Below are 20791 nucleotides of genomic sequence, written 5' to 3'. Positions count from 1 at the left end.
CTGTCACCTTGAAGAGGTGTCACCTTGCCAATCAAATGATACTTGGCTACATGGGCCAATGATCTGACAGTATAAGGCAGCATCATATGTTACTTCCCAAAGTATTAGATCACTCTGTGGGCTTATAAACAATCAAACTCTAGGTGAAGAAAGAGCATCAGTGATATTTTGTTTTATTGACTGTATATACATTCCCAGTGGAGTAGAGCAACGAGGTTTTTAATTGACCTGATGCAAACTGGCAAGATTATCACTGATGGCAAAAACAAAAGCACAGACAAGGCTTTACACTAGCAATGATTCAAACCAGGAGGTAGCTGACTAGGTATATATCTGTTTCATATGAATATATGAAGCTGCCTTGTACTGAACCAGACCAATTGGTCCATCTAATCCAGTGTTGTCTATCTTATTGGCAACAGATCTCTAGATCATTTACTAGGGGGAGAACCTGGTACCTTCTGTACTCAGAGCATCTGTTCCACCCACCAAGCTATGGCTCTTATCTTTGATGGTATTTTTAGTCAAGGAAATCCTCTTTGTTCACAGCTGCTGTTATAGCAGCGTCTAAGTCTTCCCTGTGTTGATGTGGCCCCCTGCTGGAGTCTTGTTTGAAGATATGAAACTGCGTTGTGCTGCCAGACCACTTGTCTGTCTAGCTCGGCATTTTCTGCTCTGACTTACAGAAGCTCTCCAAGCTCTCAGTCAGAGGTCTTCTCTAGCCCTGCTGCTTGGGATGTATCCTGGGGAGAGATTGAACCTTGGCCCTTCTGCCACTGAGCTACGATCCCTTTCTCCAGTGTTGATGGTGATCCCACCACTTATTTTAAAGTGCAACATGAATTATGAAACTGCCTTATAGTGAAGTAAACTACCAAGTGCATCTAGCCCAGTACTGTCTAATCTCACTATCAGTGTGACAGGTTTCAGGCTGGAGATGCAGGGAAATTGAACCAGAGCTTTTAACTGGAAATGCAGGGAAATTGGATCTGGAACCTAGCACACAGAGCATGAGCGCTAACCCTGAGCTATGCATTGCTGATGTTCTACTTCAGGAGGTCTTACTAGATATGAAATTCCACTTATTCCTTGGTCACTGCTATTATACAGGGTGCGGCAAAGGTCATGGGCCCCTTCTATTGATAAATAAATAAAATGTTGGGGGTTTGACAGATTGTTACATATATTAAGAATCACCAGTTCAAAGATTTCCTTTTTACAGGCTACTTGTGAAAAATAATTACATTTAAATGTCCACTACCTGCTGCAACTCTTGGACTAAGTGAATTTTATACAGAAAGCAATTCAAATCACATTTCAAAACTTGTCTTAAAGATCTTTTGGACAGTTGGAGCTCCAAAGATTGTCAACCTATTGATTTTGATGGACTGTTCAATATGCTTTTATGCACTTAATCAATGTTTTTATTTTGGCAGAGCATGGTCTACTTGACCATTATGCATCTGCCACAGTGCCATCTTCATGGAATCTGGACTCAAATGTTCTGAAGACATGTTTTGAAGGGGCTTTTTTGCAGCAATGAGGGAGGATCCCTGTTTAAATCCATGTTCGAGCTCCACTATAGCAGAGCATTCTTGAATTGTCCACTTTTCTATGTCTTGAAACTCAAGGGTTTAGACCATTACCTGAATCAAAGAAGGCAATGAGATCTATTATAGTTCCAAAGTTATGAGAAAATAAAATGCGTTTATGACTTTTGCTACAACCTGTGCTTCTCTTAGAAAAAAACTGGTAAACAATATTTGAATACGACCTGTATGTATGTATGTATGTATGTAACATATTTGTATACTGCCCCAAACGCAAGTCTCTAATAAGCTACACTGCCACATCAGTTCATATTTGAGTGTGGGTGGGGGCGGTATCTCCAGTGAAAATAGTAAGAGGGTGAAAAAATAAACTCTTAAAGTCACGGCCCACAAAGGAATGCTCCTGTGCCAGTCTCTTGGAAATGAATGTGTGAGCATGGTAGTGCTCTTGTGTAGCTCCCATTCATTTCTATGAGGCTGGCACAGGACTGCATTTTTGCTCAATGGTAAAGTAGGAACAAAACAGTAGAAGGTGATTCAGAAGAAGTGCTATCAGCAGCTTATAGGTTTCTGACATGGATAAAGCTGAACAGTAGCTTTGCTGTCTTCTAATTTACTTGCTGTTCAGATTCCATCAGATTTTAGCTTTTTACCAGACTGTGCTGTAGTGATAGTGAAACTGTGGGTTTTGAAGGACAGCTGCAAGATGAGGATCAGCCATTGGAAGTCTCTGGGCCAAATCTTTCCCACTAGGGCTTGCTTCCCCAATTGAGAAGCATCTCTCATCTGGAGCAGATAGACTGCCTCCCTCCCTGCCACAAATCAGAGTGACATGCCAGCAAAGCTAGGTGCTAATCAGAGATGTGCGGGCAGCTCTGTTGCCAGATATGGCTTTTTTAAAGCCAAATTTTGGGTTACGGCCCATTTGACTCACGAGTATACCCCTTAGGTTCAGGCAGGACCACACCCCTGATTAGCACCTAGTTTTGCTGGCATGTCTGCTTGCATCCTGGTGAGCAGGGGGAAAGTGAGCTGCCGTGTGCTTTAGGCTGAGGTGTGGGGAGGCCTTGGGAATGGCCTGGTTTGTTCCTATGTGCTGCAGGGGACAGTGATACACCTGAAGGAGGGCTATCATGCAGACTTATGAGGAGCCCTCCCTGACACTCCTCTGTCCACCATGCAGAGGGAGCAAGATTTTTATCCTAGGTTCCAAGACCAGGTTCTGATCAATTATATTGCTTGAAACCAAGAGTAATTTGCACAGTGCTGATTGCTTTATCCTTGGAGTGTGTACACTGTCCCAAATTGGCCCCTGTCTACATTTAGACTTTTCTTTTGCAGCATCTTCAATTATCCAAGTGAGGTTAAATGTATGCTCTTTGTTTTCACAGGCATTTGATCACATTCTTTCAGCGATTGAAGATATATCTGGTCAAATAGGACATAATTACTTGAGGGACAAGTGAGTTGGATACTCTTATCTTAATGGAATGGAAGAGTTATAAATGAATGGAAAGGATGACTAAAGTAACAACATATGATAGTTTGACATACAGCCATTTAATAACCACACTAATAGTCAATGATGCAGGTTAGTGCTGGTAGTCAGACAGGAAAACCGTTTTTGTCAAGTCCTGGTAGTGATGGAATTCTTCCCACTTGAAATCAGTTACAGTTCTTTGCATTTAACTGTGCCAGTAAACACAATTCAAAAAACTGCATATTGCATTCCCTTATTATTAGCACCAAAGACTGTTTTTCATATTTTGTATTTTACTCAGCTTGAGAAGGCAAACTTGTGAGGAAATTAAAAACTAAACTCTATGATCTTTTATTAACATAGTATCACTTGATAGAAGACTTTAAAAGACTTCCGTACTAGAATATCTACCTTGAAAAAGTCTTGTGACCTTTTGTGACCTTCACATGTCATGGTTGGCACTTGATTAGACTAACAACACAGGGAGGAATCCATCTCCCAGTTCAGCATGATCACTGGACCAGGCTGCTCACTACTGTTGCCACAAGCTTGGCTGGCTTTGCCACTTGTCAGATGACTGAAAGGATGGCTTAATAATAATAATAATAATAATAATAATAATAATAATAATAATAATAATAATAATTCGATTTCTATACTGCCCTTCCAAAAATGGCTCAGGGAAAGAGAAATAACAAATAAGATGGCTCCCTGTCCCCAAAGGGCTCACATTCTAAAAAGAAACATAAGACACACACCAGCAACAGTCACTTAGAGTGTTTCCCCTGCACAAGAGATTCCCATGCATAACTGCACCTTCTTCAGACCAATGGAAGGGAAGGTGTGGTGCCTGTTTGGGGCAGCATGAAAACTCATGTAAGTTGCAATGCAGAACCGAACAGCAGATGTCCTGATGTCAAGGGAGTGGGTCATCTCTTAAATAAGAGAAAGACAAATCCCTGATCTATAAAGGAGTAATAAAAGAGCACCTGGTTCACAGAGTGGAGATCCCACCCCGTTACAGAGATTCCAGTATCTTTTTTTCAGAGCAAGATTCTCTCTCTGGTGAGTTTACCATATATATTTTTTGCTTTTTTTCTGTTACGAAAGTGGCCATAAGATTCTCTGTTAGCCTGATATATAATGTTGTGGGCCTATGTGGAAAGTCCCCCATTTCCTCTCAGTTATATATTGTATGATAGAGCCAAAGAAGTGAGCTACCTTCTTTGGGAAGGTACCTTTTTAAAAATAATTTTGGAGGTATCTTTGGGAGGTACCTTCTTTATCATTCTGAAATGTGCTCTAAATATCCTTCAGCTCCCTTCACTCAGCACCACGGATTCATCTTTTCCAACCTACTTTCTGTTTAACTTTTTATCTCATTTACATAAACCAGAGCTTCACAGTTCTGCCCTCCAGCTGTTGTTGGGCTACAGCTCCCATCATTGCTGACTACCGGTCACTGTGGCTGGGCATGACAGGAGTTGTACAGGTTGAGTATCCCTTATCCAGGGACCAGAAGTGCTCCAGATTTGGGACTTTTCCGGATTTTAGAATATTCACATAATGAAGCAAAGGTCCTGCGGAGCAGTTGCCGGCCGGGCCTGGCGGTGCGTTGCAAGCCTGGGGGTCACTGCCCTCATGCCTTGGGGTGGCTCTGTCACACTTCCACGCCTCTTGAGCTCTCTCTGTTTGGGGAGAGCGGTTTGCAGTGGGCCGTGTTGGCTGACCTTGCAAATGCCCAAGTCAGGCTTCTGGCAGCCGGGCCAATGGCAGCCGAGCCCAATGCAGTTGCGCTCAGTGGGGGCAGAGAGTGGCAGTTGCAGTTGGAGGAGCCCCGCCACCGGGGGAGGAGGAGGAGGAGCCGCCGCGTGGCATCTCTGTCACCGTGGAAGAGGCAAGGAAATAAGCAGAGTGGGGAGGAGGAGCTGCCGCCACTGCAGCCTGAGCTATCACCACCCCCGGGACGGGAGAGAGCGGGTGAGCGAGCAAGGGCCTCATGGAGCTGTTGCCGGCCAGGCCTGACGGTGCATTGCAAGCCCTGGGGCAGTGGAGGAGTCTGGCTGCACACCGCCCTCCCGCCTTGGTCAGCTCCGTCATGCTTCCCCATCCCTTGAGCTCTCTCTGCTTGGGGAAGAATGGTTTGCAGTGGGCCATGTTGGCTGGACACGCAAATGCCCCAATTGGGCTTCTGGCGGCCAGGCCCGGTGCAATTGCGCCCGGTGCAAACAGCGGCCGCACAAAGGCCCCAGTAGGGCTTTTTAAACATCTTGCTTATCTGTTCCAATGCCAAAAGGCTGCCAGTGCAGGGTCTGGTGATGCATGGCACTGCTGCTGTCCAAATTTACAGACAAACCCTCTGTCACTACTACTAGAGAGCCTTCTGAAAGGCTTTGTTTTGTTTTTTGATTTTGTTACGGCGTGATGTCCGGATTTGGGAGCATTCTGGATTTTGGAAGTCCAGATAAGGGATACTCAACCTGTAGTCCAACAACAGCTGGAGGGCCGAAGTTGTGCATCCCTGACCTAAACAATGCCAAACATGCCCATTGAATTTGTGGCTGCTACATATTGTTTGTTTAAATCATTAGGTGGACCAAGTTTGACAGACAGGTCCTCAGCAAAGCACTGATGAGAAGGTCTGCTCAGAAAACCAGGGACCAGATTCTTAAAGTTTTCCGTGAGCTCAACTTGAAGGATGCCATTAGCTATGTGGCTGAGGTAATTCTAAATGGATTTTATGTTGAAACTTAGGACTGTCTTATTTGTGTGTGTTTCTTCAAGGTGTTAACCCAGTACTATATTAGTAAATCACTGACACTCACAAGGCACAATCCAGCCAAAATTAAACACTTTTCATCCCAGTGATTTCAAAGCAAATGCCAAACTCTTTTCTTTTGTTATTAATGGGATCTAAAGGTGCTTAACTTCGTTTGGATTATGCCTATGGTCTTGTGTGCCAGGCAATACAGAGAGTGCATGAGATGTAAATTCTAGGGATGTGCAAAACATTTCTACGTGAAATGTTTTGACTCAAAACAGGCCATTTTGAGCTTGAAACAAAACACCCTTTAAATAAAGGGCCTATTTTGCACTTGGAACAAAACAACCCCATTTGGATTCAAAATGTTTCAAGCACCTTTTGTGGGGGCCTCTTTTTCCCTTGCTGATTGGTTTTCTGGCACTGGCTTCCGGGGGCTTTGGGGAAATGTTTTAGAATTTGTTTAAAATTGACTGCTTGCCCATTTCTTTGTGGGTTGGGTGATAGGTCACACCCAAAATGCCCTATCACACAACCCACTTTGGTGTTCCTAGGAGCTACCCATGGGGAACAATGGGGTGTTTCAAGTTTCCCCATTGTTTCCTATGGCTGAAACACTCAGAATGTTTTGTTTTTGTTGAAACAAGCAGGTCGATCACTGTTTTGACTAAAATTTTCAGTTGCAGGGGCATAGCTAGGGCAGAGGAGGCCCGTGTTCGTCCCTTTTCTCAGTGGCCCCTCAGAGTGAGGGAAATCATGAAGAAAATAGGGAGGGGTAAAGCTGAGGGCCCTCAAGAGCTGGGGCCCCCAGGTTCTTTGAACACATCCGCTCAATTACAGCTACACCCCTGTTCAGTTGTCTGTGTTTTGTTTCGAGCTAAAACCAAAATGCAAAATCCGTTTTGTGCACATCCCTAGTAAATTTTCATTGCAGTTTGGCAGAAGCGTTATAAGACTGTAGGTGTAGCAACTGGGAAGAATTAGAGTTGACATAAGCTGAAAAAGTTCAATGTTAAACAAAAATGTTTAAAACTCCCTTTTATTATCTCAGATTTATTGGGATCAAAAGATTAATGTTTTTAACCCTTTATGATTCCTTTTGGTCACATATACAATGTTGGTTTCTCTAAACCTTGACTCTAGTATCCCTAGACTTCAAAGCCCATTGCTTTCATAATCATTGAAGGATTCCTTGGTGACTGAATCTAGTTAGCTAAGCAGATTTGCACATTGCAGGGAACAAAAAAAGTACAAGTGACTGTTCACACTTCTGGTTTAACATAGAGAAATGACTTTGGTGTAACATAGAGAAATGCATCTCTCCAGCTGCATGGCACATGAATTTCACGCAAATCTGGAACTTGTGCACCTAGCCTCGGTTGCAGTGGCAAGAGCACACCATTTGTGTAAACTGTATTGTCAGTTGTCACCATAAGGATTTGCTTTTATGACCTGACTATGATTATGGGGCTTTTAAATTTGGAAAACAGGCAACTACAGGGAGACATGATACAACAAATACAACAAATATTTATATACCGCTTTTCAACAGAAGTTCCCAAAGCAATTTACATTGATATAAATAAATAAATAAAATGGATCTCTGTCACCAAAGGGCTCACAATCTTAAAAAAAAAAAAAAAAGCAAAAGCAAAAACATAAGATAAATACCAGCAATAGCCACTAGAAGGATGCTGTGCTGGGGATATATAGGGCCAGTTGCTCTCCCCCTGCTAAATAAAGAGAATCACCAATTGAAAAAGGTGCCTCTTTGCAGTGGATAGAAGTGTATACAATTATGCATGGAGTAGAGAGAGTGGACAGAGAGAAATATTTCTCCCTCTCTCACAGCATTAGAACCAAGGGCCATCCCATGAAACTGAAGGCTGGGAATTTTAGGACCAACAGAAGGAAGTACTTTTTCACACAGCACACAGTTAATCTATGGAATTCTCTTCCCCAGGATGTGGTGATGACCACTAGCGTGAGTGGTTTTAAAAGGAGCTTAGACAAATTCATGGATCTATCAATGGCTACTAGTCTGGTGGCTATAGGCCACCTCCAGCCTCAGAGGTAAGATGCCTCTAAATACCAGTTGCAGGGGAGTAACAGCAAGAGAGAGGGCATACATTCACCTCTTGCCTGTGGACTTCCCAGAGGCATCTGATGGGCCACTGTGTGAAATGTGATGCTGGACTGGATGGGCCTTGGGCCTGATCCAGCAGGGCTGCTCTTATGTTCTTATTTCCATGATGGAATCCAGGAAATAACCTCATCTTGATTTGCATACGCAATGTAATCCCTGCCACATAGATAATTAGATATTTGAAGTGCAAAGCTTTCAAAGAAACATGAAGTGCTGCCCCATGAAGTCTATCCTTTGGACTGGAGAAGCCGTTTGAAACGAACCTCCCTTTTTATGTAGCTCAAAGTTTTTGTCTTTTCATGTTAAAAACATAGTAAATCTTCTGAATGAAAACCCTACACTATCAAAGTGAGTGTGTCTTTCTTGAACAGGGAGAACGAAGAGGTTCTCTTGCATTCATCCGCTCTCCAAGTATTGACAACACGGCCAATGTGGACTTCAGACTTATTAATCAAATGAATGGAGAATCCTCTGTTTCCCAGTTGCTGTAAGTGAGTTAGAAGTTTGTCCCATCTTTTAAAAATACATTGAATCATAGGATTGAGTGGGGCCTTGTAGTCCAGCTCCCTGCTCAATGCAGGAAAGCCAGAGCTGGAGCATTCCCAATAGATGACTACCGAGCCTCTGTATGAAGATCTCCAGTGAGGGAAAGCACACACACCACACCACACCCCCTGGGTAACTGGTCCAGTTGTTTAATTGTTCTTACTTTCAAGAAATCTCTCCTAATGTTGAACTGAAATCTACCCTCCTGGAACTTAAGTCCATTAGATTTGGTTCTGCCCTCTGGGGCAGCAGAGAACAAGTTTATACCCTCTGCTTTCATAAGCCCATGGGTACTGAGAACACTATTGTGTGCTTCCTCAGTCTTCTTTTTATGTTTTATGTTTGTCAACAATACAAAAGATGGTGCTACACAACTCAACAGTGGGTGGAAAAATATAGAAGTGTACATTCTGGGTGCAGTCCAGTCAAAATTATGTTCCACTGATTTCAGTGGGAGAGAGTTCATCTCCTGCCAACTCTCTCACTGAGATAAATGGAAATTCCATGTACTTGCTTTGGATGGCTCATGCCCCCTGTATCCACTAGCCCAGCTGTTCCTGTCCTGATAGCATGTTTGATCTCTCTGCCATGTGAAAACTGTTCCATCTCCCTGATGTACTGGTATTGTATACCTAGGGAACTTCTGACATGACAGAAGATTCAAAGAAGCCTTAGAACAGGGTAATGTTACTCCCTCGCAGATAAATGTTACTCCCTTGAAGGCCCGTCTGTGGCTACCTTCAAGTCGTTTGGTGGCCACTCAGGGACGGTCCTTCTCAGTTGTCGCTCTGAGACTTTGGAATGCACTTCCCACTGACATAAGACTCTCGCCATCTCTAGCGGTTTTTAAAAGATCTTTGAAGACTCATCTTTTTAACCAGGCCTTTTAGCTTTTGTAATTTTAAATATTGTAAACTGTTTTCATTTTAAGCAGCTTTTTGGAGTTTTAATTGATTTTAATGTTTTATTTATTTGTATTGTTGTTTTATGATTGTGAACTGCCCCAAGACTTTGGTTTGGGGTGGAATATAAATTATTAAATAAATAAAAATAAATAATAAAAATAAATAACTAGAACTAGAACTAGGCATTATGGATGATCTATCACATACAGGAGGCTTGTTCACATCACCGTCAGACAAGTGTCCTACCCAGCTTCAGGAGCTGTGTGTGCTTATAGTTTTTGGTTGCGTGTGAGTAAATAGCAAGGGAGGAGTCAGAGAGCATGATCATCTGCTGAATGAGGTAGGTGGAAAAACCATCCTACCCAGCTGATGCTTAGTAGACGATTATGCTCTCTGCCTCCTACCTTACTTTTTATTTGCACATGGCTGAAAATCAGAAGTGTGTACAACTCCCAAAGTGTTCATGGTTGTCTAAACAAGCCTAGTGGGTTTTCAGAATAAACACAGGTTTACATTTAAAGTGCTCCACCTGTGTGCAGGTGCTCAGAATAACAGGGGAAGCAGCTATTAGCTTGTCACTCTACTAGCTTTTTCAGCATGGGTGTCCGCAGGACTTTTTCCAGGGCAGGGGGGAAGCCTGCAACCCTATACCCACTTATCTGAGAGTAAGCCCCATTGAATTCAATGGGACTGGCTTAACTGGGGGGAAGGGCAAGTGTTCCCTCTTGCTTTCCATGTTTCCCAGGGCCCGCTAATATCACTTCTGAATGTGACAATGGGTGCTGATCAGGGGGTTGTATCATATGGATTCTATTGTTGGTGAAATATAATGTTCTCAAGCTTGCCAGTTCTATTATTTGATGAGCACAAAGCAAAAAAGAAACCATCTATTTTTTTATTTTTTGCCTTAGGAGAGAAACTGCCAGTTCTGTCTGTCTTGATATGCAAGCACTAGAGCAGAGAAGAAAAAGCATCCGAGATGCAGAGGATATGTTCACCCACCACACTCTACAGCAGTATCTATACAAGCCCAGGCAAGAGGTAAGAAACAGAGGAATCTAAGAATGCAATGTATAGATGTTCGGGGGAAAGAGAAGCATCCTAACCAGTCAATATGAGTAGCTGTCAGTCACAACATCAGCCCTACCGACATTGGGCTGGATCACGGGTGCCCTTCTGTAAGCAGGATAGGTGTTCTGCTCATGAAAAGCTGTTTTTCACTAGAGCATTGTGCAGGGAAAGTGAAGCTAAATACAAATATGCTCTACTGTTTGTGCAAGAACTTGAGTGCCACTTGTGCAAGTGGAAGCATGAGAATGGCTAAAGGACCTCGTCTGGTAGAGCTCTGTGTGAATCTATAATTAATTACATGTACTGGGCTCCTTGGAGAAAGAGCGGGATATAAATGTAAAAATAAATACATGTAAAATGCCTCTGTCTGCATTCTGCTTAGGAGCTTGATTTTGAAATACACACATGCTTATAAATTGTATATGACTTTCCTCCCTTTGGGAATCTGATTTGTGTTATGGGAACACTATGGGAAACACCTATATTAGGCAGCAGCGATCTAGGAAGATGCTAAAAGGCATCATCTCATACTGCGTGGGAGGAGGTAATGGTAAACCCCTCCTGTATTCTACCAAAGACAACCACAGGGCTCTGTGGTCGCCAGGAGTTGACACCGACTTGCCGGCACACTTTACCTTTACCTTTTTCTTTTTGGACAGAGGAGAAATCTGGAGTTTTATTTTTAAAAAAAACCCAGCTGTTGCAGGCAGTGTCTAGCAGGCAGTGTCTAACAGCCAGACTCAGTAGTCCCATTGAAATTTATGAGACAATCTAATGAGTAAGTTGTCCCATTTATATCAGCAGCATTGCTCTTGAGTAACTTAGTCAGGATGTCAGCCAGTGTTATTAATAAACATTTACAGAAAAAAGATTTGTTTTAATGTTTTATGTCTCAAATCTGCTTAAACCTCCCATTCTTTTTTGTATTTTGGCTACAGCACAAACTTCTGTATAGTCGGCATGAAATAACTCCGAATGAAGATGATAAGCAAGCCAAGGAGATTTTCCAGAGAACCATGAGGAAACGCTTGGAGTCTTTCAAGAGCACCAAACTAGGCATGAACCATGCCAAGAAGCTGAATAAAATCCACAAGAGAGACCGGGGCCAAAAAAGAGTAAGATCAGAGTGTTTGAGGTTGCACTATGAATGTAGACAAGGGGAATGGAGGATCTGGACATCCATGTCCATGATTTAGAGTTGTTGCCATGGGAGTTTGAGGGTCAGATTCACAGACTCAGAGGGACAGAGCCTGGAAGGGTCTGTTGGAGCTGGGCACATCCTGACACCAGTTGGTGACTTTTAAAAAGCCTAACTGTTCTCTAGTTCAGGATTACTGCCCTCTTTCCCATTTGTTTTAAAATATGGTTGTGTAGTTCCCTAAGCAGTGAGAAGTTTCAGGTGTAGTGGTGGTTGAGTTTGGATAAGAGATCACTGGAGAATGATGGCATTTTAGTAAAATTTGCTTTATTTACAAATATACAAGTACAGCATAGATGGAGGCAAACACCAGGCACTCCTATAAGGCATTAGATCCCCAGAGAGAGATGCTCCTGCCCCCCACAATGTGCTTCCAGTTCATAGCTCCCTCCCTCCCCCTCTCTCTCTGTTCCCAAACTGCAAACTGCTCTTTTCGTCTCTCATAGAAATCTTACACCAGCCTCCTCCCTTTAGTCAGAGGGAGGTGGGATATGTTTCACCCTGGCTGTCCCTGTTCCAAACATTCCAGAGAGACCTGTGTATCCAGAAACCGTATCCTAAAAAAATCATTCCCATTAAAAAGACATCTATTAACCATTAAGGAACATTACAATTGCTTTGTCATATTCTAAATCTTAGATGCTTTTTCTGATCAGGCATGGCTTTAAGGCAAACTTGTAGTGACAGAGCTATCTACAGTAGTCAAACCTATAACGGTTTATTTATCTCAGTCACTCTCTTCCACAGAAAAAGAAAGAGCTACTCGGAAGGAATCTAAAACCCTGAAACTTTAGGTGAAACCCTGTCATCTTGTGACAGGAAAGATAGGCCAGGTCTTATTTGAACCCTGGCTGTGCTAGAAACTATCTTGAGCACACACTCCCCTCTCTCTCACACACACTCTGATCAATTTTTCCATGGCACAATTCCACACAACTGGAGAATGTGTACAAATTAAGCAATTGGGCAGTAATGTGAGTCTTTCCCACCCAACTGGCATTCACCTAGATGACCTTCCTATAAATGTGTTAGCACCAGTACTCCTCTACTTTCCATTCATTTCACTCTCTTTGTACCATTTCATCCTGAAGTAATCTTTGTGTGTTGCCATTCACATAGAGTTTTACTCCTCAAAATTGCATGTGACTTTCTAAATATTTAAAATATATGCACAGCCCTTCATGGCCAGAAGGAGAGCGGTGGGTCCGCAAGAACTTTTCAGCCTCCCTGTGCTAAGGGCTTCTTTCCACACTGGATTGGGTGCACAGGGGGGAGGGGGGGTGATTTTACATCTCTCCCTTGCTTTAGAAACCCTTTCGACTCATATAAATCTGCTCCTGAGGGCTCAGGAATAGATTTATACAAGCTGAAAGGGCTTTTGAAGGGAGGGGAGAGACACAGAAATCATTCCTCCCTTCCCTTCGCACCTAGTCCACTGCAGAAAGAAGCCCTCAGCACAGCTGAAGGGTTCTTGCAGATCCACAGCTCACCTTCTGGCAATGAAGGGCTGTGCATATTTTTACTTACCCTTACAGTGTTGGGGTTTTGGGGGAAACTTGGCAGCTCCTGGCTCCATAATCAAAGGTTTGTGGTTTAGGTTTATAAGGGCGGGTTTATAAGGGCGGCTGGTTTCTGGTTGGGTCCTCCACATGCTATTCAAGAGATGGCCGCTTCTTCAAGGAGGAGGCGAGAAAGAAGAAATTTAGCCTCCTCAATAAAAGCAAGTAGTAAGCTTCAGTAATTTTCTCTCTCAGCATATTTGGGAGTTTATTGCCATCATTAGGTCATCTGTGGAAAGACCAACAGAAAATGGAATCACAGTGTACTGCTGCTTATAGATTTAGACTGAGGTATACCTGGAACTTTGAAAGCAAATTTATGGGAATGGAAACTTCTCAGGACCTATAAGGTATACTTTACAGCCGTGGCTGCAATCCAGTATGTATTTATTTGGAAGTACGGCCTATGGAGCTCAGTGGAACTTACTTCTGAGTAAACATGCATAGGATTGGGTTGTATGTTTATCTATAGGGTTGCCACTTTCTTACCTGAAGGATAACTTCAGCACAGTGTAGTGGTTAGAGTGCTGGACTAGGACTGGGGAGACGAGTTCAAATCCCCATTCAACCATGATACTTGCTGGGCAACTCTGGGCCAATCACTTCTCTCTCAGCCTAATCTACTTCACAGGGTTTTTGTGAAGAGGAACTTAACTATGTACACCGCTCTGGGCTCCTTGGAGGAAGAGCGGAATATAAATGTGTTTAAAAAAAAAAAATTTCTTGCCACTTTCTTACCTGAAGCATTTTATGTCTAAGAGCTGTTACTGTGAAATAATGTAATGCATCTCCCACTGCCAAGCTGTGACAGAGGATAGAGGAATTTACCTCTAGTGGTCTACACAGCAGTATACCTTCCACTCAGAAGATAGCAACCCTGTATATCTGAGTGATTTTTATGTAACAGAAAAAGTGCCAGTCAAGGTGAAACCTTTTTGTGGGCTAAATATTTTTGTCATGAAATAAAATGTATACCTCACAATACTTCCCCCCCATCACGTGATACATGAATGTTTACATTCTATTTCATTATTACAAAATTTAGATCCACTAAAAGATAACACCTTATACTACTTTGATATACGATATATAAAATATGTTTGTATTACTTATTTATTTCAGAGAAATAGTAATGTTCTACCAAATGGAAATATATCTGCAGAAGCCAGAAAGGAAAAAGGTAAATGCACTGTTAAAATAATGTTAGCTGACTGTACCTTTAAAAAAACTCAGCAGTGAAAATATTTCTGCTCATATTTACAAATATATTATGCCTTATATCTTGTTTATGTTGCTCATAACTAAGACATGTAAAATTCAGATAAGGAATGGAGGAAATGCATCTGTTAATCATTTGCTTGTTAATCATTTGATATATAATTCTGTGATCTGGACACATCTTGAGGGAAATTTTTACACAGGTGACATCCCAGGAATAATTCACACAATCATTTCCCCACCTTTCCCCACTTGTATTGATTTTGTCAGACATCCTAAGTTGAGTGTACATGTTACAATGAATATCTAAAATGTGATGATATTCATGTTATTTGGTCGTTGACCGTAAATAAATGAGTTCAGTTCATATGTAAACACTGACAAACCCAGATAAATCTAATTAATGTCCCAAACTCTTTTTGGACATGCTTACACAGGCAAAAGCTTGCATTATATTTAGATGACTATTCATGATCACTGGTGCATCTCTTAACTTTCATCAAAGTTGTATGGAATTATCAACGTTCACATTTGAAGGAGAACATTCACCAAATTTCAGATTATTTCTTGTTTACACAGTCAGACAGGTGTTATTGACTGGTTTGTTTTATCCAGACATCGAGTCCTTCCCAAGGACCTGGGATGGCTGAATTTTATCATCAATACTGTTGGTTATTATAGATATCGTCGCAGAATATAGGCTGTTCCCAGTAAAGCTGCTTTTTGTAATTGGCTGATGGTGATTTCTTTGGCCCCTATGGTGTTGAGGTGCTCTTCAAGGTCTTTTGGAACTGCACCCAGGGTGCCAATTACTACTGGGATTATTTGGGTCTTTTTCTGCCACAGCCTTTCAATTTCAATTTGTAGATCTTTGTATTTGGTGATTTTTTCTATTTCTTTTTCTTCTATTCTGCTATCCCCTGGTATTGCTATGTCGATTATTTTGACTTGTTTTTCTTTCTTCTCGACTACAGTGATATCTGGTGTATTGTGTGGCAGATGTTTGTCTGTTTGTAGTCCGAAGTCCCATAATATTTTTACATCTTCATTTTCTTCAACTTTTTCAATTTGATGGTCCCACCAATTCTTGGCTACAGGTAGCTTGTATTTTTTGCAGATGTTCCAGTGTATCATCCCTGCTACCTTGTCATGCCTTTGTTTGTAGGCAGTCTGTGCGATCTTCTTACAACAGCTGATCAGGTGGTCCACTGTTTCATCTGCTTCTTTACAAAGGCGGCACTTGCTGTTTGTTGTGGATTTTTCGACTTTGGCTCTTATTGCATTTGTTCTTAGTGCCTGTTCTTGTGCAGCCAGTATTAAACCTTCTGTTTCTTTCTTCAAGTTGCCATTCTTAAGCCATTGCCAGGTCTTGGTGATGTCTGATTTTCCACTTATATTGTGCAAATATTGACCATGCAGGGGCTTATTTCTCCATTTTTCTGCTCGGTTCTTGACTTGTTCTTTCTTGTAGGCCTGCTTTGTTTCATTGGTGTTGAATAGTTTCTCGTTCTTGACCATTTGAAGTGTATCTTCTTCACTGTCCTTGATATATTCTTCAAGGCCTCTTTTCTCCTCCTCTACTGTTTGATGGACTTGCAGCATTCCTCTTCCACGTGAGCTGCGAGGGAGGTCTACATCACTGCAGGGGTGCAGAGCATGATTGATGGTCATGATTTTCCTGGTCTTACGATCTAGCGTCTCTAGCTCTGCCTGGGTCCAGTTTATTATTCCTGCAGTGTATTTAATAACAGGTATAGCCCAGGTGTTTATGGCTTGTATGGTGTTCCCACCATTGAGTTTGGACTTGAGGATTTTTCTAACTCTCCTGATGTATTCACTTCCTATTTTTCTTTTAACTTCAGTGTGTGCAATGTTATCAGCCTGGAGAATGCCCAAGTATTTGTAATGTTCTTTCTCTTCCAGGTTCTTGATGTTGCTTCCATTGGACAGTTCTATTGCTTCTGTTTTTGTTATTTTCCCTCTTTTCATTATTAATGCAGCACACTTGTCTAGTCCAAACTCCATTGCTATATCGCTACTGAATATACGGACAGTGTTTAGCAGTGATTCGATTTCTGACTGGGACTTTCCATACAACTTCAGATCGTCCATGTACAGCAGATGGTTGATTTGACTTGATGTTTTAGATGTTTGGTATCCGAGGCCTCTTTTGTTTAGTATTTGTGAAAGTGGGGTCATGGCGATTACAAACAATAGAGGGGATAGTGAGTCCCCTTGGAAAATGCCTCTTCTAATGCTAACCTGTCCAAGTGCCTTGCCATTGATTGTTAACTGTGTACTCCACATGCTCATTGTTTTTTTTAATAAATATCTGAATGTTTTTGCTGACACCAGTTGTTTCTAAACATTTTAGTATCCATGTGTGAGGCAATGAATCGAAGGCTTTCTTGTAGTCAATCCATGCAACACTTAGATTGGTTTTTCTTCTCTTGCAGTTTTCTAAAATCATTTTGTCAATCAGCAGCTGGTCTTTTGTGCCTCTGGTGTTCGGGCAATTTCCTTTCTGTTCAACTGGAAGCTGTTTGTTAGTTAATAAGTGTTGCATGACTTCATCTGCTATTATTCCAGTTAATAATTTGAACATGGTTGGCAGGCAGGTTATCGGTCTATAATTACTTGGAACTGCACCTTTTGCTGGGTCTTTCATGATGAGATTTCCCAGTTGTTAGCCATTGTTCAATATCACCGCCTTTCATAATGTGATTGAACTGTTTTGATAGTTGTTAATGAAGGCTTGTTAGGTGTTTAAGCCAAAAGCCATGCAGTTCATCGTCACCTGGCGCAGTCCAATTTTTAATTTTCTTTGCTCTTTCACTTATTAATTCTGTTGTTATTATTAGATCTTGCATTTGTTGGTTACATTTTTTGACCTCTTTCATCCAGCCTGCTTTTTTATTATAATCTATTGGATTGTCCCATAATTTCCGCCAGAATTGCACTGTTTCTTCTTTATTTGGTGTTTCTAGGTTTCTTGCAGTTTCTCCTTCTATGCTTTGGTAGAAACGTCTCTGATTCGACTGGAATTGGAGATTCTGCCTGTGTTGTGTAATTCTGGCTTCATATCTGCTAATCTTCTTTGAAACTGCTGTTATTTGCTGCTTTATTATTTCCAGGACTTCTCTAATTTTCCTTGAATCTAGGTGGTATTTTTGGATCAGATACTGTTTGGTGTTTTCATTCTTCAGCTTCTTGTCTTTCATATCTCTCAATTTACTAGCATCTGATCTAAGCCCGGAGATTTTATTTTCTAATCTAATCTTACATTTAGGTGATGTACTGCTTTCTTTTTTGACAGGTCCACTGATCTTATATCTGAGCTCTTGTGTTGTTATTGTTGCTGCACTGTACATTAGTTGGTTTGTTTCTTGCAAATTATTGGTTGTTATTTCTGCAAGTGCAGCATTGACATCTTTTAATGCCTGAGCAAGTTGTTTTTTGGCAACTGTTTTTAGAGCTGGAAATCGAACCCTGGTGGTTGTTTGGTTCATGTGCTCAGTTATTTTTTGCTTTAGTTCTTATTATTATTATTATTATTATTATTATTATTATTATTATTATCAGATGATGATGATGATGATTTTACGGCATATAGATGTTGTACTAATTTCGCTCATGGTTGGCAAAACCATGTCCTGAAAGCCACACTGTGGGTATCAGCTCTCAGGTTCTTAGAATAAGTTGCCTAATTTCTGGCTTTTATGTGTCTAAAGAGGGCCTAAATTTTATTAATGCAAATACCATATCTACCATTTAAGAGCTAAATCTAAAATTTGTTTTTCTCAGCACACAACAAATAGTACCCACCAAGCAGACTTGTATTAATGAGACTATCATCGTGTTAATCAGACCAGACAGCCATGTCAGTGAAGTCAGTGATGTGCTAAGTTCTCCATCTCTCAGAGGTTAACTAGGTGTGACATCAGCAGACCTGTATGTGTGGCTTTTAGAGTTGCTGCACAGCTGTAGTGGGAACTGTGAGGGTGATTTAAGGCAGGGAAGGGATTGGGGTGTGTGCTGAGCCTTTCCCTGCCCGCTTCCTCCCCCCAGCTATGATGTGCTCAGCCACATCTGAGAGCCTGGAAATAAGCAGTCAGAAAAAGGAAAGGAGTATACTTTTAATGATTTTTAATAATCTTGTTTTGGAAATATTGGATTTTTGGAATAACTACAAATCATTAGAGGACTCTAGTGGTTAAGATTGGACTGGAAAGAGATTATTTGTTGTGTTTATGATGATGTTCTTGGAGGCTGTTGACGGACGACTCTGATAATGGAACGGTGAAAGATGTTTTAAAGAAGCTGTGATTAAGCTCTTCAGTCTTCTGCAGACTATCCTTTATTTAGGTTGTTGCTTATTAGTGAATTTAAAATGGGGAGTAAAAGTAAAAAGAAATTACACACACTTCTCCTCATCAAGAACCGCTAAAAGCTGGGAAGCAACTCAAGACAAACCAGTTTTTGTTGGGGAAAGAGCTGGATGGTGTTATAGATAGTTTTGTAACATCGAACAAATAGTCAGGATGTAATACTAAGAACTGATGGTGAACAACAAGAAAACTGCCCTAAGAAAGGAGGGCAAATGGAAATATCTGAACATTTAACATCTAATTCACAATTCACTGCAGAACACTGTCTACTCACTAGTAAGACAATTATAAATTTATTTGAAAAATTTCACTGTGTTGAAGGAGAGCTAGATAGAATTAGAAAATTGCTAGATTGTTTTATGGAAGAAAATGGTAATCAAGAAAGAAAGCAAGGAAGACGCAAGTGGGAGTTTTTAGGTCAGCAAAATTGCCTATACAATCTGGTGATTAATCCCCTAAGGAGACTCCGCAGAGTCCTTATCATAAGGAATTGGAAAAAAGGAATAAATAACTCATGGACTTGGCAACCCAAACAGGTGGCCCTTTTTATTTGTATGAACTAAACAAATATTGTTGGTCACATTGGAAGATAGTAAAGTTTTCTTTAAGTAGTTTATTGCACGTTTCTCCAACCCAAGTGGACCTCGCCCACATCGAATGGTTTCCTAGAGACCATAACTACAATAATGGTACTTACATTTGAGCAACCTACTATTACTGCCATGCTAATTAAAATGCAAAATTATTAAGCTGAGTTCCAGATTTTTTTCACCAGAGATTTCCATGAAAATATCAACTTTTCACTATATTTAAGCAAGGATAAATCTAACATGGGGTATGCTAAGTTTAAATACAGTGCAGTAGATAAGATATATGAAGTAGCTCAGCTGACTGGGCAAATGGCCAACAAATTTGGCAAGGGAAACAAAGCGAGTGAAATAGCCCAGGTGCTTGGGCAGATTGCCAACAAGAAAACTTTTCTACAGACCAGAGAGGATAAGCAGAAGCTGAGGCAACCCCAGGATTTGTTTGTTTGTTTATCATATTTATATACTGCCTGATATATCTATATATCTAGGAGGTGTACATAATCCAAGTTACAATAGAAAAATAAAATAAACAATTAAAACAGTGTACTTGGGGGTCACATAACTTAATTTAGTCATGGACTATGTGGAAAATGAATTTCTCCCTCTGCAAAATGTAAAGTGTTTAAATGAACTTACTGCTGCATTTGAAGATACTGACAGTTCTGTTATTATGGACAAGGAAATAGCAAAGCCCCTTAACATTGGACTAAAGTAAAGTAAAGTTGTTCCCTTGAGTCAGTGTTGATTCCTGGTGACCACAGAGCCATGTGGTTTGCTTTGGGTAGAATACAGGAGGGGTTTACCATTGCCTCCTCCCATGCAGTGTGAGATGATGTCTTTCAGCACCTTCCTATATTACTGCTGCCTGATATAGGTGTTTCCTGAATTATGGGAAACAAATCAGCAGGGATTCAAACCAGCAACCTCTTGCTCGCTAGGCAAGTCATTTCCCCACTGCGCCATTAGGTGGCTTAAGATTAGGCTAAAGGAATCAAATAATGTAGGAAATGGTAGTCAAGAAGACTCACTAAAATCTGGATTGGAGGACACTTTCCCTGTTGCTTTGAAAGTCACTTCCCCAAGAGTTTCTACGTGTTCCAGCCTTAATATAATTTCTGAGTTGGAGTCAAATAATGGAAGAGACGATAATCACAAAGACTTGTAAATATTTGGTCTGGAGGACTCTTGCCCTGCTGCTCTGAAAATCACCTTCCCAAGAGTTTCTACATGTCCCAATCATAAGAACATAAGAACAGCCCTGCTGGATCAGGCTCAAGGCCCATCTAGTCCAGCATCCTGTTTCGCACAGTGGCCCACCAGATGCCGCTGGAAGCCACAGGCAGGAGTTGAGGGCGTGCCCTCTCTCCTGCCATTGCTCC

At 41.3% G+C, this 20791-nt stretch overlaps 1 protein-coding gene across 1 annotated transcript in view; it reads left to right on the top strand.

Annotated features, from left to right (window-relative positions):
• The window catches only part of SLC9A3 (solute carrier family 9 member A3), a 50627-nt gene that overhangs the window by 21603 nt on the left and 8233 nt on the right, over window positions 1-20791 (top strand). Inside the window, exons 9-14 of the mRNA XM_053261045.1 lie at window positions 2942-3012; window positions 5622-5751; window positions 8309-8424; window positions 10300-10429; window positions 11398-11574; window positions 14339-14396. Coding sequence (XP_053117020.1) covers window positions 2942-3012; window positions 5622-5751; window positions 8309-8424; window positions 10300-10429; window positions 11398-11574; window positions 14339-14396 — 682 coding nt within the window. The remainder of the gene's footprint in view (window positions 1-2941; window positions 3013-5621; window positions 5752-8308; window positions 8425-10299; window positions 10430-11397; window positions 11575-14338; window positions 14397-20791) is intronic.

This window comes from Hemicordylus capensis, chromosome 6 (genome assembly GCF_027244095.1).
Source record: "Hemicordylus capensis ecotype Gifberg chromosome 6, rHemCap1.1.pri, whole genome shotgun sequence".
In the NCBI taxonomy this organism is placed as follows: domain Eukaryota; kingdom Metazoa; phylum Chordata; class Lepidosauria; order Squamata; family Cordylidae; genus Hemicordylus; species Hemicordylus capensis.
Note: the sequence above shows the minus strand (reverse complement) of the source record. Positions and strands in the feature narration are given on the sequence as shown.